This window comes from Berghia stephanieae, chromosome 4, assembly GCF_034508935.2.
Source record: "Berghia stephanieae isolate SIO BIC M18660-M18661 chromosome 4, UCSD_Bste_1.3, whole genome shotgun sequence".
Lineage (NCBI taxonomy): Eukaryota > Metazoa > Mollusca > Gastropoda > Nudibranchia > Aeolidiidae > Berghia > Berghia stephanieae.
In genome coordinates this window covers 33103342-33128459 of record NC_088363.1, presented here as the reverse complement: position 1 = coordinate 33128459, position 25118 = coordinate 33103342, and the positions used below count along the sequence as shown (strand labels likewise).

Here is a 25118-nt window from a genome sequence, read left to right as displayed (position 1 = left end):
TTATAACAGCTTTGTATTCACTGTTTAAAGTTGTATTATTTCACTTGATTGAGTGGTGACCCTGTGGAGACTCTTAGTTTGAACTCGGTGTTTATTTCTCTTTGACAGGAACTCCACAGAGTGGCCACTACAGACAACGTGTTGGAGGCCATGAAAATACTTTTCTCCGGAGCTGATGTAAGAATTTTAGCAATCATCATCATGATGATCATGTTAATGAAAATGACTTCATGATAAAGGTGGATATTGAGGTGATTGTGATGATGAGGACGTTGACAAAGAAAATGACAATGATGAATCCACTGATGACGATGACAAAAATGATGATGCTGATGATGATGATGATGATGATAATGCAGATGATGATTTTGATGATGATGAAGAAGATATGATTGTTATGAAGCTGATAATACCAATGATGATTTTGATGATGATGAAGAAGATATGATTATTATGAAGATGATAATGATAATGATTTCATTGTGCTGTATTGTTTTCCTTTTCTTTGTTTAGGTTTTATTTAGAAAAGATGGCTGTGAGGACACTGGTAAGTCTCACGTTGTTAACATTTTGGCTGTTATTGTTAACATTTTGACCATCTTTTAACTTTAATGGAATATCAATCCAAGATTTGACTTTCTCTCATTTTGATATAAAGGATCGTAAGAGATTTGTGATCACAATCTAAATCTCTGTACACAGTCTTTTGCTTAGAAACCACAAGATATTGTTTATTTGTTTTTTAAGTGGCATTTAAGTTTAAATCCTGTTCTTGAAATAAATATTTTTGCTACAAGTGCTTTTGTCTTTCAAGTAAAAACGTTTGTCTTCTATTTGTAAAGCTATCTAAATGATTTACCCTGTCCATGATATTTGTGTGAAGATTACAATGATTTGTTTTGATGAGACAAATAGGGTATGGAGAAGTGCCAGATCAAAACAGAGAATAAAAAGCCACGGGGTCAGTGCCAAACTCAAGATCCAATTGACACGACACGCTCTGCCTGGCTGGGAGAGAGAGTACAGCGAGTGGTCGCACAATCGACTGAGCTACCCAGCCACTGTGCAACTTCTCGCTGTCCTCTCTCTCTCTCTCCTGGCCAGGCGGAGGGTATTGTGTCAATTAGACCCTGAGTTTGGCACTGACCCTGTGACTCTGTTTTCATCTGGCACTTCTCAATATCCTATTTTTCTCATCATCATTGATATAAGTGTCCACTCCACATTTTTTCTGAATGATTTTTTTTTTTGATCCACCCTACAGCTTATGACATTGCCAAGGAAGCCGGGCAAAGACTCATCATGGTGAGGAAGATTTAATATTATTTCATTGTTTTTTTATTTTGATTTGTTTGTTGGTGGTGGGTTTTTTTGTGTGGTGGATTGACTATACTGAAGACATTTCAGGTCAACAAAGCCTTTATAGGTGGTATTCGATTGTAATCTTGCATCATGTATTTGGTTAATTTTTTAAAAAATGATAACTGTTATATAATGCAATTTGCTCAATTACTTTATAAGCCAACAACAACACCTATTGTTTGGGACAAAATGACATACCTGCAAAGTTATATAAGCATTTGAGTGTATCTCTTTTGTCGTGAACTGTATCTGTGACTGGGTGGGCCTTTAAAAAAAGTCTCGCACTAAAGATGCATGTGGATTATTTTTTTATCTTTTTAAGTAAATCTTTACTTTACTTCTACAGTCTTTTGATTTTCTAAATTGATTCTTTTTTTACTTTCTTTAATCCTCATTGAGCCATGGGGATGCATAAGGCATCAACCAAGGACTTCCATTTCTGTCTTCAAACATGGCTAGCACCACGAAAAATTTGTAAGGTTGAAAAGGAAAATTTAGTTCCTTAGTACCTATATCCAGGAATTTGAAGCATTTGTGGATCATGATGATAGCAAATTATTATTTGTAAAACTATTTATAGTGACTTTTTTCATTTTTTTCCCTTGGAAACTACGAATTTTAAAAATTTCAAGTAGGCAGCTCGGTGTCTTTCATCTGAATGGACACCGATGTTATTCCATGTCAGGCCAGTCTCTTTAAGCTCTTTATCCATGGATCTTCTCCAAGTTTCTTAGGGTCTGCCTCTTAGTCTTTTTTACCGGGGCTGAAATGACCTTAGTCTTAAGCATTGATAAGCTCCCAAAAAAAACAAAAAAAAAACAAATAAACAAAAGATAATCTCAAATAATCAAAGTGAAGACTGATGTGGCTCTGGTTTGATATTGTTAAGGTTATGTCGGAAGAATTGATAAACTAGGTGCGTCTTTTTGATTTGTTTCATTTTTCAACATTTTATAATTTAAAACATTCTTTATTCAGTTATTTATTGTTAATGATTTTGATTATCTTTTTCTTTCTTACTATTTACTATATGATGGCATAATGAATATTTAATGATTTATTTTTGTCCACAGGAGCTGTTATATCAAAATTGTGGAGATCGTAAGTCTATCACTTTATCATTTTATCATTTTAGTTGGGTTTTTTTTTATCTGGTTGGATTTAATTGTGCTTATCTTCTAGTCCCTGAAGGAATCATTTAGAGCGATAAGCAAATATTTAAATCTTAAAACAGCTACATTTTTCTTCAGGGTCAATCTCAAGCAAAGTGACTTGTTCAATACCACAATAAAAATAGATAAAAAAGTAATAGTATACAGAATGAATGAAAAATATATTTGTATGAACTCTACTGTTGTGAGAATAAAAAGAATTATCTACAAAGATATAGTTGTCACGTCCTTGGAATGGAACCATAGACATCTTACTACCCAAGCTAGGCTTGACGTCTTGTGGCATATGTAAAGGTTGGACTAAGAGGGTTTCCGAGGATTGTGAACATTCTGTCAAGTATATTTCATCGTAGCCTTTCAGATAGGTGGTTGTTTTTGTTTTGTTTTGTTCTGGTTTTTTTCAATTTTTTTTTTCTATTTCAGCTCAAGCAGTTGTGGAAGATGAAGAGGATGAGGTGAGAATTTGTCTCATTTTATTTTTATTTTTTTATTTTTAAGAAAACTAACTTGATTTAATTAGAAAATTGTAATTTTAAAATATCTTATGGTGCCATGACACTGGATATTAATTGCAATTTGTCTATTAATTAATTGAAATTCCTGAATGTATAACAGTAACATGTCAAATGAATGTTAATAGGGAAAACTATACTACAAATCTTGACTATGGCATTATTTGTGTATTAGATATCTAATGATTTGATACCGTGATAAAATACTCAAAATTGTCAGATTAACAATGAGTGTTGTTTATATATCTTTGAAAAATGTATGCATGAAAGTTTCACAGAGCATTTAAATATTTTAAAGTCTATAAGCTCTTAAGCGATACAATACGATATGATACTACACATTGAATGCTATGAACATTCTATTTTACTTTTTTTTTTTTCATTCTAATTTTTAGATCTTTAAAAATTCTCCTTTTATTTATTTTTTTTTAGACACGAATACGAGAAGACATAAGGCTACACGGCTTTTTGAATAAGACTGGACCAGTTGGTAGAAGTAAGTCAAGGCTTTCTGGATTTTTTTACATCGTCGTTTTTGAACAATCACAGTAATTATTGTCATTATCTAGAAGAAAAAAAACAAACAACAGAGGTGTGATTTCTATCCAAACTATCTCACAGAGCCCCCTTGTTTTAATTCCGCCCAATTTGGAACTCCTTAGTTACATATCGAAGCTTTTTTTTTGTTTACTTTCCAAGATTTTTCTACAGAGAAGACCTACAAAATATCTCTGTTGTCTATTTTTAATTTAGTAATGTAATTATGTCTTTATTGTTTTTTGTTGTTGGCTGAAGAAGGGTTTTGAGTCGAAATTGTCCGTGTTTGGTATTTTGTTCTTTTTTTAAGCTGTTATATTCATTTTTGTTAATTACTCTTTGAATAATTATACTATTAGTTCTTATCAGTAGTTTATACATTGAAATAATATGTGGGAAAAGATGGGGCTCACACAAACGGTTTGTTTTGCTTTTTATATTGTAGGCTGAAGAAGGGTTTTGAAACTAAAACTTTCCATTTTAAGTATGCAGTTCTTTTTTTTTTTTTTTTTTTTTTTTGAGATTTATATTCAATACTTATTTACAGGCCATAACTCCTGTTAGCTTAGTATTTACTTTTAACTTCTCTCTCTACAGCTTACGACAAACGATGGTGTATCATAGAGCATGGAGCATTGAATTATTACCTCACTGAAAAGGTAACGTTTTTTTTTAAAAACTTTTCTCTCTTCTTTACTTTTTCTTGATGTATTGTTATATAAAATGTTTATGCCTTGTTCATTTATTTACAATATTATTATATAACTCTTTTTTACGCTGTTTTATTATGAAGAAGAAATCAGAAATATTCGAAAATTTGCAAGCAAAAAAGAACAAGTTATTACTCAACAAATTTAATTTAAAATTCTCTATTGTGTAAGTGTTAAGTCAACATTATGTTTAAAGAATTATTTCATCTTTTACTTAAACCATATTAAATTAATAAGTTTATCAAACAACAAACATGTAACTATTATGATTTTATAAACATTTTATTACAACAGTACACGATTGAACGGCTATGGCCCCTCAAGGCCGATAAAAATTGATAAAAGACAGAAACGGGCGCTTAAATGACCTAAATAGTGTCGAAAGCTCCGTTAAACACCTAAAAACAAACAAACAAAAACAAACTGTGTTCCTACCTTTAAAATCCAACCCTGACATTTCGATGCTAATTTGTTGGGAGTTGATTGGACTCTGTTTTTGTTATTCCAGAGCTTGACGTCCAAGGGAAGCATTGACAGAAGGAACATATTACTCATACAGGAAGTCAATCTGGAAAGGTAAGCACACAAATGACAATGGAAAACAATGGAATAAAAACTTCAATTTACAGGGATGCCCTTTTACAGGTTTAAGTCGGAAAACTGCCTTTTTGGAATATTCCAGCTATCAGTTTTTTTTAGTTTGTTTTTTTTTGCTAGAGACTTGAAATGCTTTGGGGTTTTTTGTTTAGGACGAGGTTGTTGTTTTTTCTTTTACAAAGAATAACAGGGATGTCTCATTTTTTTTTTTTTGCTATTATCATTGTATCATGTATTGTAGTTATTTGGCTGTGTGTGAAAGTAGTTGTTTGGCTGTGTATGTGAATGTAGTTGTTTGGCTGTGTGTGTGAATGTAGTTGTTTGGCTGTGTGAGTGAATGTAGTTATTTGGCTGTGTGTGTGAATGTAGTTATTTGGCTGTGTGTGAATATGATGGAGTTCTTGGAGTTTAGAGTTACGCATATTGTGTTGTGCATATGTCGTGTGTGAGAATGAATGTTGGATGTTCGAACTTTTAGACACTTTTTTTTGTCTCTAAAGAACACCGTAAGAAAATTATGTTATTTTTTTAGGTAGTTACAGAAAAATCTTCATCTGAGCTGAGTCGCTCTAGTTATTATTCATAATTACCATATTATTGATGATAGATAACATCGGGAATAACAGTTTGAGCTGAGTCGTTACAATCATATCATAAAATCGGGTGTCCTCTGAATTAATAATAATGAAATCCAATCTCCTATTTTTAATGCCAGGGTTGGATTCCACTTTGAAATCAGCTCCAATGCCAGAGAGAATCGAGTCTATTGCTTTTCCACAGACAGTAAGGACTATGCTGGCGAATGGATCCGAACTCTGTCCAAGGTAAGTAGATAATGATCCCTTAAGGTTATCCGGTGGTAAGGATTAGGTACTATATGCAAAGGTAAGGAAATCAATGGGGGTACATGCAAAGGGACCAAGAGCTATCCCAGGTGAAGTCGAGATTATTTTCTGACCCCTCTGTCCACCCAGTAGTGATTGGGTAGCTGGGTCTATTAGATAAGGCAGAAAGTACTTTGCTATAGACTAGTGTCTTATCCAAAGGGTGGCAGGCAATTGCTATTGTCTGTTTCACGCTATAGAGATCGGGATAAACTCCCATCTTTATGGGGACTCGTGAAGGACTACAGAAGGCAGTTACTTGGGGAGGGGGGGGGGGGAGGGGGTCCTGATAGGTCAATTGGTGGAGCGCTCGCTTCTCATGCAAGGGGACCAGGATCGATTCCGGGCAGAGATAAAAGTTGTCTTGGTATTCCCAAAATTTCAGGTAATTTTGATTTTTTTAAAATTTAATCACCAGGGATTGGATGGAAGTAATAAGCAAAATAACCTTATTAACCACAACTAAATTGTTGTGCTTGAATCACTTCACGGAGTTAAAACAACTGATCACTATTTTTTCCTTGCCCATACATACAGATCAGTTCTGTTATTTACAATCTATTCATAATACTTCTCACTGCGACTACTAATTATTTCTAATATTGTTGCTTTACTTGATGAAATCCAGAAAATTTTGGATAGATATTTTTTGCGCTATGTGGTCAAGTGGAATTAAATTTACCTTCTGATCGGAAGGTCCAGGGTTTGAACACTTCATCATTCATCATCATCTCCATCATCAATGTCACCATTGTCATCATCCTCATTATCTTCATCATCATCATCATCATCATTATCACATCTTCCTTTAAATCCCATATTTGCCCCCCAAATATTTTTTTACAGAATCTTTTCTCTGAAAAGTCGTCAAGTCTGAGTATTTATTCTATCTCTCTATCTCCCATTCCAGCTGATTGCACCAGTGGCTGTGATGGAACATGTGGGGATGATAGACATTAAGTTTGCTGGATACGCACATCTACGGGAATCTATAGGAACGGTCAGTGTTTTGATACTGTTTAAAAAAATAAAAGGATAAAATTCATCTCTTAATTCATACCCAATGGGAAATTGTCTTAAGTCAGGGAAGACTTAAGGACAAAAAAACAAGAAATTATAGAAATACTATTTGTCTCAACTTTTAAAATCTGGGTTTTGTACATTTCAGGGTTTCGGTGTTGCACTGCTGGGACTCAAATCAGCCTATTATTTACAAAACATTTAGTTAGCTGCCAACTTTGTATTTGTGTGCATTAAAATAATTGATACCATAAATTCATTAGAAAGGAGTGAAAATTTTAAAAATTTTATGTGCAACCTTCTCATCAGTCTGAAGATAAGAATAAATTATAATGTTAAACATTTATACCATGCATCTACCCCTCAATGAACAGACGGCTCTGAGCGCTTTACTATAAGTTTGTATAAACTACTACACATACACTTGTTTGTTTCCATTTTTTTGTTTTGTTTTGTTTTGTTTTGATTTTTTCCCCACCAGGAATGGAAATCGTTCTTAGTGTTTTCTTCGGGTTTTGGGGTTGCATGGCAGGGCCTCAAGCAGCTAATTACTTACGATAACTTTTAGTCAGCTGTCAATTTTTTATTTGCGTCATTAAAATTATTGACTCCATAGATTCCATTATTGGGAAATTTAGGAAACATGTTTAATTTCAAGTGCTGACCTTCTCATCAGTCTGAAAAGATGTGCAACTTCTCACTCTTTCTTATCCATCATTGTTATATGTTTCCATTTTTGTTTCGTTATGGAAATTGTTCTTAGGGTTTTCTTAGGGTTTTGATGTTGCATGGCAGGGCATCAAGCAGCCTTTTACTTACAATAACTTTTTGTGAGCTGCCAATTTTATATTTGTGTCGATAGAATTATTGATTCCATAAATGTCATTAATGGGAAATTTAGGAAAAATTAAATATTTTAAGTTCTGTCCTTCTAATCAGCGTGGCTCATTGGTACGGTCTTTGCTTCGCACCTGAAACGTACCGAGTTCGATTACCCGCTGCGCTGTGTGGCCTTGAGCAAGTCACCTTGCCCTATCTCAATTTGCAGCGCTGCACTGTGGCTGAGACCTGGGTTATTCCAGTCTTTCCTTGGAATAGACCCTAGAGACAAATTTCCCCAATGAGATGAATAAAGGGAATATTTTTTTTTTTTTTTAATCTATCTGAAATGGTGTGTTTATATATTTTAACTTTTCACTCTTTTTTCTACATTATCATTATTTCCATCATTGCTTTTATTTTTGTTTTGGTTTGTTTTTCTCCAACCAGGAATGGAAACAATCATTCTTAGTGTTTACATGGAGAGGCCTGTACTACATGAATAAAGACCTCAAATTTGATTACATTGATCTCAGGAAAGCAAGCAGTATTAGTAAGTGAAGAGTTTACCATGTTCCTATTCAAATATTAAATATTTGAAAAACATTCTTTCAAGTAGATGTCTAACTTTCCCGAAAAAAATTAAAATTCTAAAATTGAGCTTTTATATAGTGCAATATCCATTAAACATGCTCAAAGTGCTTTACAAGAATTCCCTGGCCAACAGCAACATTTAACATGTAGGACGGGACATGACGCCTGTTAGTCGATATTACAATTTTTTTGGACAGAGACAATGCTGTTTACGGCCAGTTACTCATTTTACACCTGAGTACGGTGAGAGAATGTGAGTAAAGAGCCTTCTCCAAGTACTCAACTATGCACCGAGCAAGGCTCGAACCCAGGACCTTCCGATCCAAAAGCGAGTGTCATACCACAAGACCACATAGCCGCACAATTTCCTAATGAAAACAATGCTGCTTGAAGCTTGAAGAAGTAAATACCAATACGAAATGGAATGGAAGCTTCAATTAAATAAACACAAATAATGTGAACCTTTCGGGTTTGCCCTTTATTAACAAAACATGATGAATAAAACACTAAAGATGAATGAGTGATGTGAGAATGGCGACATTTTCTCATTCATTTTTAATGTTTCATTCATCATGTTTTGTTGATAAAAGGGAAACCAAAAACATCCACATTATTGTGTGTTTATTTATTAAATGAAAGCTTCTATTCCATTTTCATATTGTTATTTATAACTTTCACCTGTAAAAACAAGTCGCATGGGGGTTTTTTTAAACTTTGAGGGGCCTCCCAGTGAGAAAAGATTTCTCTTTTGTTCTATTAATTTTATTTTTTTATATCAGTCCAGCCGAATTTTATATCCATCTGAGATCTTGCTGGCCAGGGTTCAATTCCAATTCAATCAAATCTGTACCAGCATACACAGATAAGTGTTGTCCCCCCTCAATGATTTCCATTTTTTAAAAAAATTTTTGTGTGTGTTTAAATTGCTATTATCCATTTAATTATGCAGAAACAGAGATAAATTTCTAGATAAACTCTTGGTCCAATGAGTTGAAAGACTCTGCAGTCTGTACAGAACACTGACGGTAAGATGAGCATCTTGCCATTACTATGTTATATATTATATATAAACGTATTTGATTCGATTACAATCTGAAACTTTTTGTTTCTATTTTATGTCTTTTGTAGAATTACAGAATGCGGACAGTGGTTATCAGTTTGCGGCTGAGAAAGGTCCTTGTTTCATCATCTGTTCTACTGGATTGTAAGAAATTATTTATTATAGCTGATCAGTTGTCTCCTATTTCATAATTGTTTTTGAATGAGTGAATAAATGAAGAAATAGATGAATGATTTTTTACTTTTTAAGCATCTTTGAGCATAATGAATGAATGTAAGTTATGAGCATAATGAATGAATGTAAGTTATGAGCATAATGAATGAATGTAAGTTATGAGCATAATGAATGAATGTAAGTTATGAGCATAATGAATGAATGTAAGTTATGAGCATAATGAATGAATGTAAGTTATGAGCATAATGAATGATGTAAGTTATAAGCTAATGAATGAATGTAGTTATGAGCATAATGAATGAATATAAGTTATGAGCATAATGAATGAATGTAGTTATAGATAATGAATGAATGAGTTATGAGCATAATGAATGAATGTAAGTTATGAGCATAATGAATGAATGTAAGTTATGAGCATAATGAATGAATGTAAGTTATAGGTGACCCAATGGGCACATATTTGCAGGTCTGATAATCGAATGCAATTATGGCTTGTTTTAACATATTGTAATGGGCAATATTTTGCGTTGGTTTTAGAGTGTTTCCATTACAACAATGAGCTATAAAAATTATATATTTTTTAAATTTTGTGATGTACAATAGAAATTAGAAAACGAAAATTGTTGGTTGCATTTTTTTTATCATTTCCACTTGTTTTGTCCCTTGAGGAAGAGTAAGGGCTGAAACATTGGAGTTTGTTGGGGTTTTTTGGTATTGTTTTGTAATATGAGTCGCATTTATCCTGTATATTTTCTTTAAATTTTGCCATATTCTTACACAATTCCTTAGATCCTTGTACTTACAAGCTCCCTTAGCCAGGGACACAGAAAAAATGTTCAATGCTTTGATATATGCTGTCAAGGTGAGTTTTTGCATAGATTTACTTATCGTTATTACTTATAATATTACAAGTAATTATCCAACATAAATTCAAGAGAACCAAAGGAGAACAAAATACTTAGTATTGAATATTTCTTAAGGAAAAAACCCCCCAAAAAAACAATAAAAATATTTTAAATTATTTTTGTTGTTGGCTGAAGAAGGGTTTTGAGTCTTGAACACCCATTCAAATCTTTTGAGATTTTTTAAAAGCTGTTACATTCATTTTTGTTCCAATACTTTTTACAGTCCAAAATTTTTAACAGCTTGATATCCACTTCTAAAGAGGCTCCTACCTTTCTCTTCGCTGAATCTCTCAGCTAGTAGTAGTGTATGTCTACACCTCCAAATTTATTTCGTCAACCCAGCTTCTAAATTCTTCCTCCGCCCTAAGGACGGTTTCGTAGCCACCTTCAAGTTTAGTGACTGGGCAGTGGAGGACGATGTGATTGCTGGTCTCTGGGGCTGCCTGACATCTCAGCTTAATCGTCATATCTAGTAAAAACATCAGAGTGAATCTGGCTGATCAGCATCGCTGGCGAGAATGCAGATTATCCCAAATTAGGCACAGAGAATCAATAACATTTGGACTGTACGAAGACAAACAACAATATATGAAAGGCACAAGAAGATGATTTTATCTCCGATGTTAGAGGATTTTTTTTCTCAGGCACCGAAGTACATTCTTTAAAAATTTCTAATTAAAGACGAAATCATTGATAATGCTGTCCATAGTTATGGACGTGACTTGGTTTTTATGTTATTACCATTTTTATTGTTTTTATAATTGGCTGAAGAAGGGTTTTGAGCGCCTTTCTGGTCTTGTAGTATGTCACTCGCTTTCCGATTGAAGGTCCTGGATTCGAGCCTCGCTCAGTGCATATTTGAGACCTTGGAAAAGACTCTTTACTCACATTCTCTCATCCTACTCGGGTGTAAAATGAGTACCTGGTCGTTAACAGTGTTGTCTCTGTCCGAAAAAAAATTGTAATATCACCTAACAGGTGTCATGTCTCATTCTACATGTTAAGTGTTGCTGTTGGCAAGTGACCCCTTGTAAAGCGCTTTGAGCATGTTTAGTGGATATTGCTCTATATAAAAGCTCAATTTTTTTTTTTTTTAATGTTCCGTGTATGGTATTTTGTTCTCCTTTGAAGCAGTCATATTCATTTTTGTTTATTACAACAAAAATCACAGGAGTTTTATGAGTGATTTACAAACACCCTGGGAATATGAATTGTATATATTATGTTCATCTTTATCTGCCACTTTTTATCATATATCAGGGAAGCGGTCGTACATTGATTGACCAGGCCTTGACCAATGAGAATGTCCCTCTCATAGTTGATAAGTGTGTCACCCACATATCCAAACTTGGACTGGAGGAAAAAGGAATTTATCGGCTGGGTGCCCAAGTGTCCAGAGTTCAAGCCCTGCTAGAAGAGTTCAGAAAAGGTGAGTGCTTTTCTCTAAAGCTGTTAGATTGAAAAACTTTTTTTAAAAGCAAAGTTTTTAGAGCCATGAAGACCATGGGACCCTGGCAGGATAAACATCTCAACTTCACCCAGATTAGATCTCTGTCCTTTTGCGTGTGAGGCAAGTGTCTACTGCTAATAATAATAATAATAATAATAATAATAATAATAATAATAATAATAATAATAATAATAATAATAATAATAATAATAATAATAATAATAATAATAATGATAATAATAATAATAATAATAATAATAGTTGAGCTATCAGGACCTTGTAAATTAAAACCAGTTGATTCTAACAACATTTTCTTCCCTTTTCCAGATGCTGGTGCAGTGGTTCTAGAAGGTTATTCCGTCCACGAGGTGGCCAATGCACTCAAGCGATTCTTGAGAGAACTGGAAGATTCCGTGTTTGAACGCATCAACTATCCACAGTGGACCAGTATGGCAGGTGGGTTAGTCAGTCAGGGGAGGTTACTCTCACCTCAATCCACATTAGGATTTTTGTTTGTTTGTTTGTTTTCTAAATGAATTTCAAATCACGTTTAACCCTTTATAGGCAGAGTTCATTGTGGCTTTGCTCAAATGTGGCTTTGGCTTCAGTGAACTGCAGTATTTCTTCCTCTGTGAAAATGATTAGTCTCCAGTTTTAACTAGATAAATAGTGGGAGAAACTGTGATGCATAAAACCTTCAGTTAAATGGTGGATGGTTACTTCAGTTTTGTTATATACGCCTTATACAGACCTGCCTCTTATACTGATTGAATTGGTAAATTGGTATAATATACAGATTTAATTAGCATAATATACATGTTTAACTGGTATAATATGCAGATTTAACTGGTATAATATGCAGATTTAATTGGTATAAATGTACATAATGTATATATATTGATTTAATTGGTTTAATATACAGTTTTGATTGGTATAGTATTCAGATTTAATTTGGTATAATATACTGATTTAATTGATATGATAAAAAGATTTAATTGGTATTAAATACAGATTTAATTGGTATAATTATATTTATTTAATTGATATTTGATATTGAAAATGAAAAACATAAATTAAACAGGGCTTTGGAAGATGAAATGACTATTGAGGTCAGTGAAGAGGAAACGAGATTCGTATTTTCGAAACTAAACGAGAGGAAGGCTGCTGGGCCGGATGGATTGAAAGGAAAATTATTAAAAGAATGTGCCCATCAGCTTTCCCCCATTTATACACATATTTTTAACTGGTCCCTCCAATGCGTTTCGATCCCTGAAATTTGGAAAACTTCAAAAATTATTCCTGTTCCAAAAAAAGAAAAACTTGAAACTATGAACGATCTCAGACCTGTTGCACTGACTTCAATAGTCATGAAATCTTTAGAAAAACTTGTTCTTGTTAAAATTAGGAATCAGTTTATGCCATTGAGTGATAGTCATCAATTTGCTTACAAACCAGGACGTGGCGTAGAGGATGCCATTTTGCTGTTTACAAACAACATCTACAGGCATCTAGATCACGCTAGGAGCTATTGCAGATTGCTTTTTGCAGATTTTTCTTCAGCGTTCAATACAATGCAACCTCAGTTGGTTGTTCAAAAATTGACTAGTCTGAATTTAAACATGTATATAATTGCTTGGGTGCTCGAATTTCTTACGGAGAGAGCACAATATGTTCAATTAGGACAAAACAAATCTTCCTGTATAACTACAAATACTGGTGCTCCTCAAGGTTGTGTATTGTCCCCTGTATTATTCACAATATACACGAATGACTGTAGAAGTCAAAACCTGAGTGTACCTTTAATAAAGTTTGCAGATGACACCGCTCTTCAAGGCCTCATAACAAATGGCAACGAAGTGGCTTATAGGCAAGAAATTGATAGATTTGTGTCTTGGTGTGATGCCCACCACCTAGAGCTTAACATAAGCAAGACAAAGGAGCTAGTGATTGACTTTAGCAGAGTGAAGGAACCGATAGAACCGTTAAAATTAAAGGTCCAAGACGTCCAGCGAGTTCCACACTACAAATACCTTGGTGTAACGATTGATGACAGGCTCAAGTGGGATGAACACTTGAAAATAATTAGGCATAAGATGTGCAGACATACATATTTTTTATCGAAACTTCTCAGTTTAGAATAGATAAAACCCTCTGCACATTATTTTATAGAGCAGTAATTGAAAGTGTTTTGTCATTTTGTATAACAGCTTGGGGAGGCAATTGCTTAGCAGTGGAAAGGAACAAAATAAATTCAAATATTAAAAAATCCATTAAACGCTATATAAATGATGTTGACGATGTAGATCTTTTATACGAGAAATTTTGTATAAATAAAATAACTAAAATATTAAACGACCAGTATCATCCACTAAGACCATCAGTTATTATGTCAGAAAGAAGTGGTCGCCCTTTCTCTATTTCAACCAAAACAGAGAGACACCGAAAATCTTTTCTGCCGTCCAGTATTAGGCTTTATAACAACAAGCAATAATCATTTTATATAATTATTTCTCATTTTTACTTTTTAAAAATATAAATATTAATTTATTAATTTATTTGTTTTGCAATCTTTTCAATTTTCAATTTATAGTGACAGTTTTAACTATTTTACAGTGTTGAAATTATTCATATTATAAAGCGCAGCTCTGGATATAGAGCTGCTCCTTTTTTATATATACATCCTATTTCCATTGTATTTTTATCGTATTGTGTAAATTATAACACGTCTGTACAAAAAATTTCCTTTTTGGGATGCAATAAAGTATTATTATTATTATTATTATTATTATTATTGATATACATATTAAATTGGTATAACATACTAATTTGATTTGTATAAATATAATGATTTAAATGGTATGATAAACAAATTTAATTCATATAACATACTGATTTAATTGATAGAATCTATGATTTAATTGGTATGATGTACTGATTTGAATGGTATAATATAATGATTTAATTGGTAAAATATTATACTGATTTAATTGATATAACATACCGATGGGATGGTATACAGACTTTTAGGTTGTTGCCTGGAGCTGGTCTGAGTTAATGGCTAAGTCAAAGCTTTAACAGCTGGGTGGGATCATTTGACCTCCCACCTGTAGGAGGTCACTTCCTCTGTCTTCTATCCCCCTATATCTGTTTTACGAGTTGTTGTCTTTGCCTTTAATTGGGATTACTTGGTTTTGTCTCGGCCGTGGTCGGCATCCTCGGCTGAGAGGAAAACAGTCAAATGTATTAGTATTGGGAGATGAAATTTTTTAACTTATAAATCATCACTCTGTTATGTATTGTAATATATTTTTTTGGTCTTGATTATCATGTTTTGTAAGCATTTGAGTGTGTTCCTCCTGGTGGGATCCTGTGCTTGTGTCTGGATGACAATCTCAAGACACTTTGATAGTATGCTCTTGGAATCTTCTCGTGTTCCCTTTTTTAGTCCAGTCCCCATTGTCTCTCCTTTTTTACTCACATGCTTTTATTGTAAAGCTCAATTTTTTTACCAACCCGTCTTCCTCCTTTTTTCCTGGTGCAAGCGCCGTGAAATCCTTGAAAATAAACAAAAGCAAAAACAAAGCTTTAACACTGATTTGTCATGATGCTTCATGTATTACGTAGATGATGCTTCGTTAGTGGGAAGTGGGGGATTTCCATCCGTTACAGTCTCACAGATGTGTGTTATGAAATGTGTGGGATTTTCCTAGAATGAGTTGTTTTCGAACCTTAATGGTATTGATAACAGTTTTGATAATTTAATGTGTTCATAAATATACTTTATTTTTTAACAAGTATTCCTTATCCTCTCACTCAGCTTCTAAAGACATAAATAACCGTCTGATGTGGTACAAATACTACTTAGAGAAAATGCCTTCAGTCAACTACAACACTTTAAAACGGCTCATTCTGCATCTGTCTCAGTGAGTTGATTCGTTTGGAGATTTTTATCTGAATTTTTATCATTTTGTTTTGTCCTTTTTTGTTTTGTTTTTTGTTTGTTTTTTTGGGTTTTTTTTTTTTGTTTTTTTTTTAATTACATTTTTTTTGTTTTATTGGGAGTTTTTAAAAAATTAGTTTGTATGTTTTATTTTGGTTCCCTTCCCCCCTGTTTACCCATTAACTGCCCCTTCCCTTTCCATCATTCTATCCTATTTATAATTGTCTTTCTCGTCTGTCTATCCAGTGGAAAAAAAGTACTTTTTTATAGATTAACACGCTATCCAGATAGCGCAAAATTGTTACTGTCCGTTTAATGCTATAAACAGGGAGATCAAATCTGGTGCCAAAGAACTACAAGACAAGACTGTCCCAGACAATTTGATCTTTGTCAGATAACATCGACATTGTTGTAATCATCTTCAGAAAAGTGAGTGTAGCAGGCACTTATGCTGATAATAACAAAATATGAATTGAGTAGAAGAGAAGTGCCAGAAGGTAATAGAGAATAAAAAATTATTTTGGGAAGTTGAACCCAGATTGTGACTGATTCAGCACCTCTGCCTGGTCATGAGACGGATGATCTACAATTGAAGAGAGGTTTTCCAAAACTTCCTAAATCTGTTTTTTTCCTTTTGGAGATATTGACCAACCAAATGAAATGACTAATCTAGCAAAATGTTTTGCTCCCCTACAATTTCTCATTCAGTCTTTTATTGTATCATATTTAAACCTCAAATTCACACATATCTAGGGAAATTCTTGTGACATATGATGCTTAAAATAAAGTTTACGTTTCAATTTATCTCATGGATGGAAAATCTCAAAAAGTAGTAAAATCGACTTCACGAGTTTTGGAAACCCAGCCTTCAATTGATGCTATCCACCATTTTTAAAAAAAGTGGTATCATACATAGTAACTATCTTGACTCCCTTTTTGCGACTTCATGAGGTCAACACACAAACACTACTAAAATTTGTTGGCTAACTAGCAATTAAGTATGAGCTCTATTCTCAACACAAACATGATGGCATCATTACATTCATGGTATATTTTGATAATTACTTAACCCTCACCTTCCAACCCAATTTTCAGAGTTGCCCTTTACGAGACGACCAACCAAATGAACATGACTAATCTAGCAACATGTTTTGCTCCATCCTTGTTGAGGACAGAAATGGACGTGGTCAGTACAGTTTATACAATAATTCATTTGTCACACTGTGCTTTTGTTCTTTCCCATCTATATATTTTATCTGTTCTTTCCCTTCTATGTATTTTATCTGTTCTTTCTCTTTGATGTATTTTATCTGTTTTTTCCCTTCTAGGTATTTTTATCTGTTCATATTTGGACAGTTTTTAACCACATGTAGGCTATTCCATGATTTTTTAAAACTCTTATATCCACTTTCTTTCACTTTAAAAAAAAAAAAATGTCCAAGCCAGTTTTTGCTCATCACTCAAAAATTACAAGAGGCCTTAAAATTCTGATCTCTGATTTCTCTAACGGTGATTGGTGGTTAATTATAGTCACGTCTCTGCAATCCAAACACCTCTGTTCCCAGCATTTTATCCGGATTACAGAGACACTCGAATGATAGTGGAATCAGTCCCTACAGTGTACAAATAAAGGGGGAAAAAAATCTGTCCCCAGGCAACCTGTCTGGATAATGGAGACATCCGGATTGTGGAGTTTTGCATTAGAGGGACATGACTGTATTTTCTTTTCAATAAGTTGTTTTGATAAGTTTTTCAATTCAAATATTTATTTATTGTCGGCATTTAAAAAATGTTTCATAGATAATGTAGTCAGGCTAATAGAAGCCTTTGACACATACGTTTGACCGACATATAAGTTTGAAAAGTGGTTACTGTGAAGTAATTTGATTAAAACGCATTCCTTTGCAAGTCAATTATACAAACAACAGCTTGGCTGAGCAGTACAGTCTTTGCTTCATACCCAATAGGTACTGCATTCAAATATCCACTGCACTGTGTGGCCTTGAGCAAGCCATCTTGCCCTAGCTCAGTTTTCGGCGCTGAAATGCGGCTGACGCCTAGGTCATTCCAGTCTTCCCTTAGAATTGACCCTAAAGACAAATTTCCACCATGGGATGAATAAAGAGATTTTTAAAATATTTTTTTTAAATATTGCCTTGATATGGTAATGTTATTTGATTGGTTTAAGAGGAAACATTTTGACAAACACTTCCTGATTTTTCTAACTTCACTTCTAAATCAAGTTCTTATCTACCTTTTATACCTTTTCTATATATTTTTTTAAAAATCAAGTATTCTTTTTGTCTCGTCATCATTATTGCGTTGTATTATTTGTAATTTACCAACAATATGCAACGAATTGTCATTCGAACTTTGACCTTTTTCTGATTTTTTTTTTCCAGCCAAACTTGATGTCGGATGTGTCAAGTCGAGAGATCAGCATTATTATAGATTTAATGTCCTACCAGTATTATTTCTTTGAGGTAAGATACTGAGATTTAATGCCCTACCAATATTATTCATTGAAGTAATATACTGGATTTAATGTCCTACCAGTATTATTTCTTTGAGGTAAGATACTGAGATTTAATGCCCTACCAATATTATTCATTGAAGTAATATACTGGATTTAATGTCCTACCAGTATTATTTCTTTGAGGTAAGATACTGAGATTTAATGCCCTACCAATATTATTCTTTGAAGTAATATACTGAGATTTAATGTCCTACCAATGTTATTTCTTTGAGGTATGAAACAGATTTATTCCCCTACCAATAATAATCTTTGAACTAATATACTGAGATTTAATGTCCTACCAGTATTATTTCTTTGAGATAAGATACTGAGATTTAATGCCCTACCAATATTATTCTTTGAAGTAATATACTGAGATTTAATGTCCTACCAATATTATTTCTTTGAGGTAAGATCCTGAGATTTAATGCCCTACCAATATTATTCTTTGAAGTAATATACTGAGATTTAATGTCCTACCAGTATTATTTCTTTGAGGTAAGATACTGAGATTTAATGCCCTACCAATATTATTCTTTGAAGTAATATACTGAGATTTAATGTCCTACCAATGTTATTTCTTTGAGGTATGAAACAGATTTATTCCCCTACCAATAATAATCTTTGAACTAATATACTGAGATTTAATGTCCTACCAGTATTATTTCTTTGAGATAAGATACTGAGATTTAATGCCCTACCAATATTATTCTTTGAAGTAATATACTGGATTTAATGTCCTACCAGTATTATTTCTTTGAGGTAAGATACTGAGATTTAATGCCCTACCAATATTATTCATTGAAGTAATATACTGGATTTAATGTCCTACCAGTATTATTTCTTTGAGGTATGAAACAGATTTATTCCCCTACCAATAATAATCTTTGAACTAATATACTGAGATTTAATGTCCTACCAGTATTATTTCTTTGAGATAAGATACTGAGATTTAATGCCCTACCAATATTATTCTTTGAAGTAATATACTGAGATTTAATGTCCTACCAATATTATTTCTTTGAGGTAAGATCCTGAGATTTAATGCCCTACCAATATTATTCTTTGAAGTAATATACTGAGATTTAATGTCCTACCAATATTATTTCTTTAAGGTATGAAACTGAGATTTAATGCCCTACCAGTATTACTTCCTTGTAAACACAGTAGTGAATGAAACAGCTTTAAAATAGAATAACAGTAACAGTTTCAGGCTCAAAGCCCTTCTTTGGCCAACAAGAAAACAATGGAAAATGGTATTAAAAACAAAAAAAGACAAGGGCCACACCCCTCCTAAAAAATGACAAATAAGAGGTGTGGATTTTTATATTTATCCGAGATTTGAAGTTTTCAAGTACCTGGTAGGGTGATATTAAACAATCAATAAGATTTGATTTTTTTTTTTCAATTTTGCTCAGTCTCAACTGATTTTTGCCCTTTCATAATATGAACATTTTTATTTTATCTTATTCATTTATTTATTTACTTTTAGAAGAAAAGATTCCAGGATATGTCTCAGAGGGTGAATTTATGTTGTTTTCTTTGCTTGTTTGGTGAGTGCTATACCACTTAACTATCATGACCACATAAGAAAAAAAAAGAAAATGCGGGTTATTTAATTGGTATGGATTCTCACCTTTTCTATTTCACTGGACAGGATAAAGAGAATGAGAGAACAATTAACGACAACATTCGGAAGGCTGAGCAACTCATCATGCAGAAGATGCAGGAAACCAAAGATGTGAGTTACATCCCTGCAAGTGGTGCGGTGATAATTTAAGAATCTGTATTTTTTTTTTTTTTAAATTTTCTTACATATCCAACTTTATCAATATCTCTCATTATTATTACTTTGATTTTGACTTCAGCCATCTTCTTCTTTGTGCAACCCCTGGCTTTTAAAAATACTGTTATGCTCTTATAACACACCGTTTTGGTTGGTTTTGTTTTTTTGTTTTTTTTTAAATTATTATTATTGGCCAGAAATTGTTTACTTAGAATATTGATGAATTAAGATAGATGAATTTCAACATAAAAAAATTCTGAAATCCTCGACATCTTCGAATAAAAGAAAAAGAACAACAAAAAGCAAATACACTTATATTCGGTAATTGTCATTTGTCTTCACCTTAAACCAATATGGTGCTCACAAGATTTAATCAACACAAGATTATATCACGATTTCTTAGTGTGTTAGTGATGTTTTTGTTTCTTTCTTTCCTTTTTTTTTTTTAATAAATTTATTTTTATTTATTTATTTATGTTTATTTTTTGTATGTGTTTTTTGGGGTTTTTTTTTTTTTTTGTTTGTTTCTTTGTTGATGCTCTCTTCACTTTGAAAAATAATCCTAATTTTAAAATTAAAATCTGACTCTTTTATAACCTTAACAATTCTGTATCATGTCCATCTTGCCTTCTTTTTTGTGATTAAAGTGAATGTTGTTTTTTTTTTCCATGTTTCAATTTGGACATTTATGTTTTACCTTTTCACACTTGTTTTTTTTTTTTTTAACCGCTTATTTCTATTGAATAAAATCGTTTTGATCCATCTTTCCCAAGGCAAGCAATGCAAGTTCTGACAGTATAGAAAAGATCCTTACTCCAGTTCACATGATCAATGTCGATGGCCCGGCTGTCAACATTCCTGTAAGTTTTTTTGAACCTTTAGATTTTTTAGTTTAAAAATATATAAAATAACTTGAAGCGCAATATCCACTAAACGTGCTCAAAACGCTTTACAAGGGGTCCCTGACCAACAGCAACACGTAACATGTAGAACGAGACATGACGCCTGTTCGCCGATATTACAATTTTTTCAGACATAGACAACGCTGTTAACAGCTGGGTACTCATTTTACACCTGAGTACGGTGAGAGAATGTGAGTAAAGAGCCTTTTCCAAGGACTCGACTATGCGCGGCTCTAACCCAGGACCTTCCATTTCGAAAGCGAGTGTCATACCACTAGACCACATAGCCGCAGTCTTTTTGTAGCAGCAGTCCTCACAGCCATAAACCTAGAGTTTAACCCTGTTTCTGTTATGTTGATTGACAATAAAGTTTTGTTATTTTTTCTACCATTTGGATTTGCTGATTATCTCAAAGTACTTCCCACCAGCCCTAACGGATCTAACCACCCAATATATGAAATCTTTTGGTAGAGATCCTGAGTTCATTTTGATGGTGCACTTTTAGGTGATCTTAGCATAAACACGCAATTTTTATCACTTGCAGAAGCTTTATGTGCTACTTTATTGCTGTCAGTCTATTTTAGTTTTAAAATTAATTTTTTTTAATTTTTTTTTTTGGGGGGGGGGGGGGGGGGGGGGGGGGGGGGGGCTATTTGTTGATGTTTATTTTAAGTTTCTTTTGGTCAATGAAACTGATGGAAGCTGAATCGCTTGTATAATTCTTTCAGTTATTTGATATTGATGATTCTGTATGGATACATTACAAAACCGATGATTGCCCCAGTATTATATACATGACAACTCAAAACTCATTTCTATGATTACATTTTCTGCATTTGCAAAGACTTGAAATATTTCCATCATTTATTCCAGGTGACAACCGACACAAAAGCACAACAAGCTCTGGACTACTTCAAAAGGTCAAAGGCCACCTCAGATATCGACACCAGTTCATTTGCCTTGTATGAATTGGTGGCCAAAGGTGTTCTGGGTAAGTTATCCTTTCCATGTGAAAATCAGCCTAGTCTTAAAACAAAACTGTCTCTAGAACTTTTTTGCTTATCCTTTTCTTTAAAAAATAAGTCATCTTTCAAAGGCATAAGACCCAGTTTATCCTGGTTTCTATTGCATTAAACGGACAATAGCAATTACTTGCTTTGCTACCCTTTGCATAGGATACTCTCTCTAGTCAGCTGATCGTGTGTAGGACGTTGCTTCCCGAACTTTCTTGCGAAACAGATTACGGTTTTCTGCCAGTCTACTTGCTTGAGTTGTTGTCATTCCCAGCTATTCACATATATCTTGTTCCCAGCTTCTTGTTGGCCTACCTCTTCCTCTCTTGCCGTCTACCCTTGTCTGCTGAATGTGCTTTTCTAATGATTCGTGGCGAGTCGTGTGGCCAAAATAGTTCAGTTTCAATTTCTTTACAGTTTGAAGAAGAATTGGTGATTTTATTCCGATCCTTCTCAGGACTTCTTTGTTTGTTTGTTTTTCAGTCCATGATAGGATACTAGTCTTTCACAAAGGCTCATCACCAACATATCTCCCAAGCCTCATTGACCAGTATATTCCACAGCGATCGCTTCGATCAACGAACAAACTCAAATTGAAAACACTCCGCTGTCGAGTGAAGGCTGGTGAACGCACCTTTCAGCATCCTGGTCCAAGGTTGTGGAATTTGTTACCACTTGAGATACGTGCTTCATCTTCACTAGATGATTTCAAGCGTCAATTGAAGGCATTCTTATTCCGACAGGCTTTCTTTTGATTATGTGTATAATAAGCACTGTTCGTGTAGTGTGTAGTGTTAGGGCTTAATCTATGTTATGCGCCCAGAGCCCTCCAGATGAAGGGATGTTTGGTGCACTATATATTTATCCCATTATTATTGTTATTATTATTATTATTATTATTATTATTATTATTATTATTATTATTATTATTATTATTATTATTATTATTATTATTTACCATCCAGTGGATCTAACAGACTCAGTTGCCTAATCACTGCTGGGTGGATAAAAATGTTTGACCTCATCCAAAGCTTTTTAGTTTTAACTTCATGTGAATCTTTTGATAATTCCTTTATTTCCTTTTTTACAGAGTTGAAATGACCAACAGTGTGACAAGCGCTGTAAAATCCCTAAAACAAAATAAATGAATATTTCTGTCAATTAATGTTGATGGTCTTGATGTTTGACCCAATTGTCTATTTCAGTGAGACCGTTGTTTTTTAGTGGGCCTCTGTTCCCTTTTGTAAAACCCTCAAAAACAAAATTAATGTATTTTTCTGTCAATGAATTATGATGATTTTTGTGACGTTTAACCCAACTGTCCATTTCAGTGAGCCTGTTGTTCCAGAGTGGGCCTCTGTTTCCTACTGTAAAACCCTCAAAACAAAACAATTGAATATTCTGTCAATAGATTATGCTCCTGTTTCTGACGTTTGTATTAAATGTTCACATTTCAGTGAGACCGTTATTCCCTAGTGGGTCTCCTTTCCCAATTATAAAACCTTCAAAATCACAAAAAGAACATTCCTGTCAAAGAAATATGCTGATGTTCTTGACGTTTGACCTAATATTCCATTTCAGTGAGGCCGTTGTTTCCCAGTGAGTCTCTTTTCCCGACTGTCAAACGCTGGCTGGGCTGGGAAGACTGGGTCAAGGAAGATAACTCTGTATCTCTGTGTGGCAGGAATACAGAGTTACTGGAAAGATTGGATACCAATGTAAGATGTGTGGCTGTCACAGTTTGACGAGTTATTTTTTGAATATCCTTTGTGAGGGAGGGAGTATTGTCAGGTGTTTAAAGGCTTAGCTGTACGGAGACCTTTGGTTTACTTGTATTGGAATGAGTGTGCAAGATTGAAAGAGAAAGAAAAGTGGAGTGGAGAGAGAAAGAGAGAGAGAGGGGTGGAGAGAGGGAGTTGGTTCTAAGAAAAAGAAGAGATAAGAAGGGAGAGATATGCAAGATAATGTGAAGCATCTGAAACTATCTAAAACCCCTGGAGCCATTAATGAGGATCTGCGTACTCTAAGAGTTTTTATATTATTATAATTATTATTATTATTATAATTATTATTATTATTATTATTATTATTATTATATTATTATTATTATTATTATTATTATTATTATTATTATTATTATTATTATTATTATTATTATTATTATTATTATTATTATTATTATTATTATTATTATTATTATTATTATTATTATTATTATTATTACTATTATTTTATTATTACTATCATTTTCATTATTATTATTATTATTTATTATTATTATTATTATTATTATTATTATTTTATTATTATTATTATTATTATTATTATTATTATTATTATTATTATTATTATTATTATTATTATATTGATCATAGTTGTAGCAGTAATAGAAGTTGAAGTAGCAGTAGTGGTTGTAGTAGTTAGTCGTTGTTACTGTTGTAGCAGCAGCATGGATAACAGTTCATAATATTATACCACAAATATATTTGTAAAGCCTATATTTACCCATTATCTCCCCAGTACAATCCCAACCACGTCCTTCTGTCCAAGCTCCAGTACTGTGACTCCAAGGGAAAGAAATTCAAGAGATACACCATTGGATTTAGGCAGTGTCGACTGGCTGTCTATGTCAATGCCAAGGTAATTATTCTACACATTTGAGCTTTTTTATATAGCGCAATATCCATTAATTGTGCTCAAAGCGCTTTACAAGGGGTCCCTGGGCAACAGCAACATTTAACATGTAGGACGGGACACGACGCCTGTTAGGTGATATTACAATTTTTCGGACAAAGACAACGCTGTTAACGGCCAGGTACTCAGTTTACACCTGAGTGCGGTGAGAGAATGTGAGCAAAGAGTCTTTTCCAAGGACTCAACTATGCGTTGAGCGAGGCTCGAAGCCAGGACCTACCGATCCGAAAGCGAGTGTCATATGACTAGACCACATAGCCACACAATTGAGTGTGTATCATTGTTGTCGTCTTCCAGTCATTGTGTGGCTATGTGGTCCTATGGTATGATACTCGCTTTTGGACTGAAAGGTCCAGGGTTCGAGTCCTGCTCTAAGCGGTGCATTGTTGAGTCCTTGGAAAAGGCTCTTTACTCATATTCTCTTACTGTACTCATGTACCTGGCCTAAACAGCTTTGTCTCTGTCGAAATAA

At 33.6% G+C, this 25118-nt stretch overlaps 1 protein-coding gene across 14 annotated transcripts in view; it reads left to right on the top strand.

Annotated features, from left to right (window-relative positions):
- LOC144970444 (arf-GAP with Rho-GAP domain, ANK repeat and PH domain-containing protein 1-like) overlaps nt 1-25118 on the top strand; it is a 152015-nt gene that overhangs the window by 121980 nt on the left and 4917 nt on the right. For all 14 annotated transcript variants that reach the window (XM_078910096.1, XM_078910090.1, XM_078910092.1 and 11 more), the window contains 23 exons: nt 109-177; nt 514-547; nt 1265-1305; nt 2436-2463; nt 2958-2989; nt 3479-3542; nt 4181-4242; nt 4802-4869; nt 5606-5714; nt 6685-6774; nt 8064-8166; nt 9336-9411; nt 10231-10303; nt 11607-11775; nt 12124-12252; nt 15614-15719; nt 16832-16922; nt 18139-18219; nt 19909-19992; nt 20811-20897; nt 21813-21930; nt 23534-23670; nt 24473-24592. In XM_078910096.1, the coding sequence (XP_078766222.1) occupies nt 109-177; nt 514-547; nt 1265-1305; nt 2436-2463; nt 2958-2989; nt 3479-3542; nt 4181-4242; nt 4802-4869; nt 5606-5714; nt 6685-6774; nt 8064-8166; nt 9336-9411; nt 10231-10303; nt 11607-11775; nt 12124-12252; nt 15614-15719; nt 16832-16922; nt 18139-18219; nt 19909-19992; nt 20811-20897; nt 21813-21930; nt 23534-23670; nt 24473-24592 (1971 nt within the window). The remainder of the gene's footprint in view (nt 1-108; nt 178-513; nt 548-1264; nt 1306-2435; nt 2464-2957; nt 2990-3478; nt 3543-4180; nt 4243-4801; nt 4870-5605; nt 5715-6684; nt 6775-8063; nt 8167-9335; nt 9412-10230; nt 10304-11606; nt 11776-12123; nt 12253-15613; nt 15720-16831; nt 16923-18138; nt 18220-19908; nt 19993-20810; nt 20898-21812; nt 21931-23533; nt 23671-24472; nt 24593-25118) is intronic.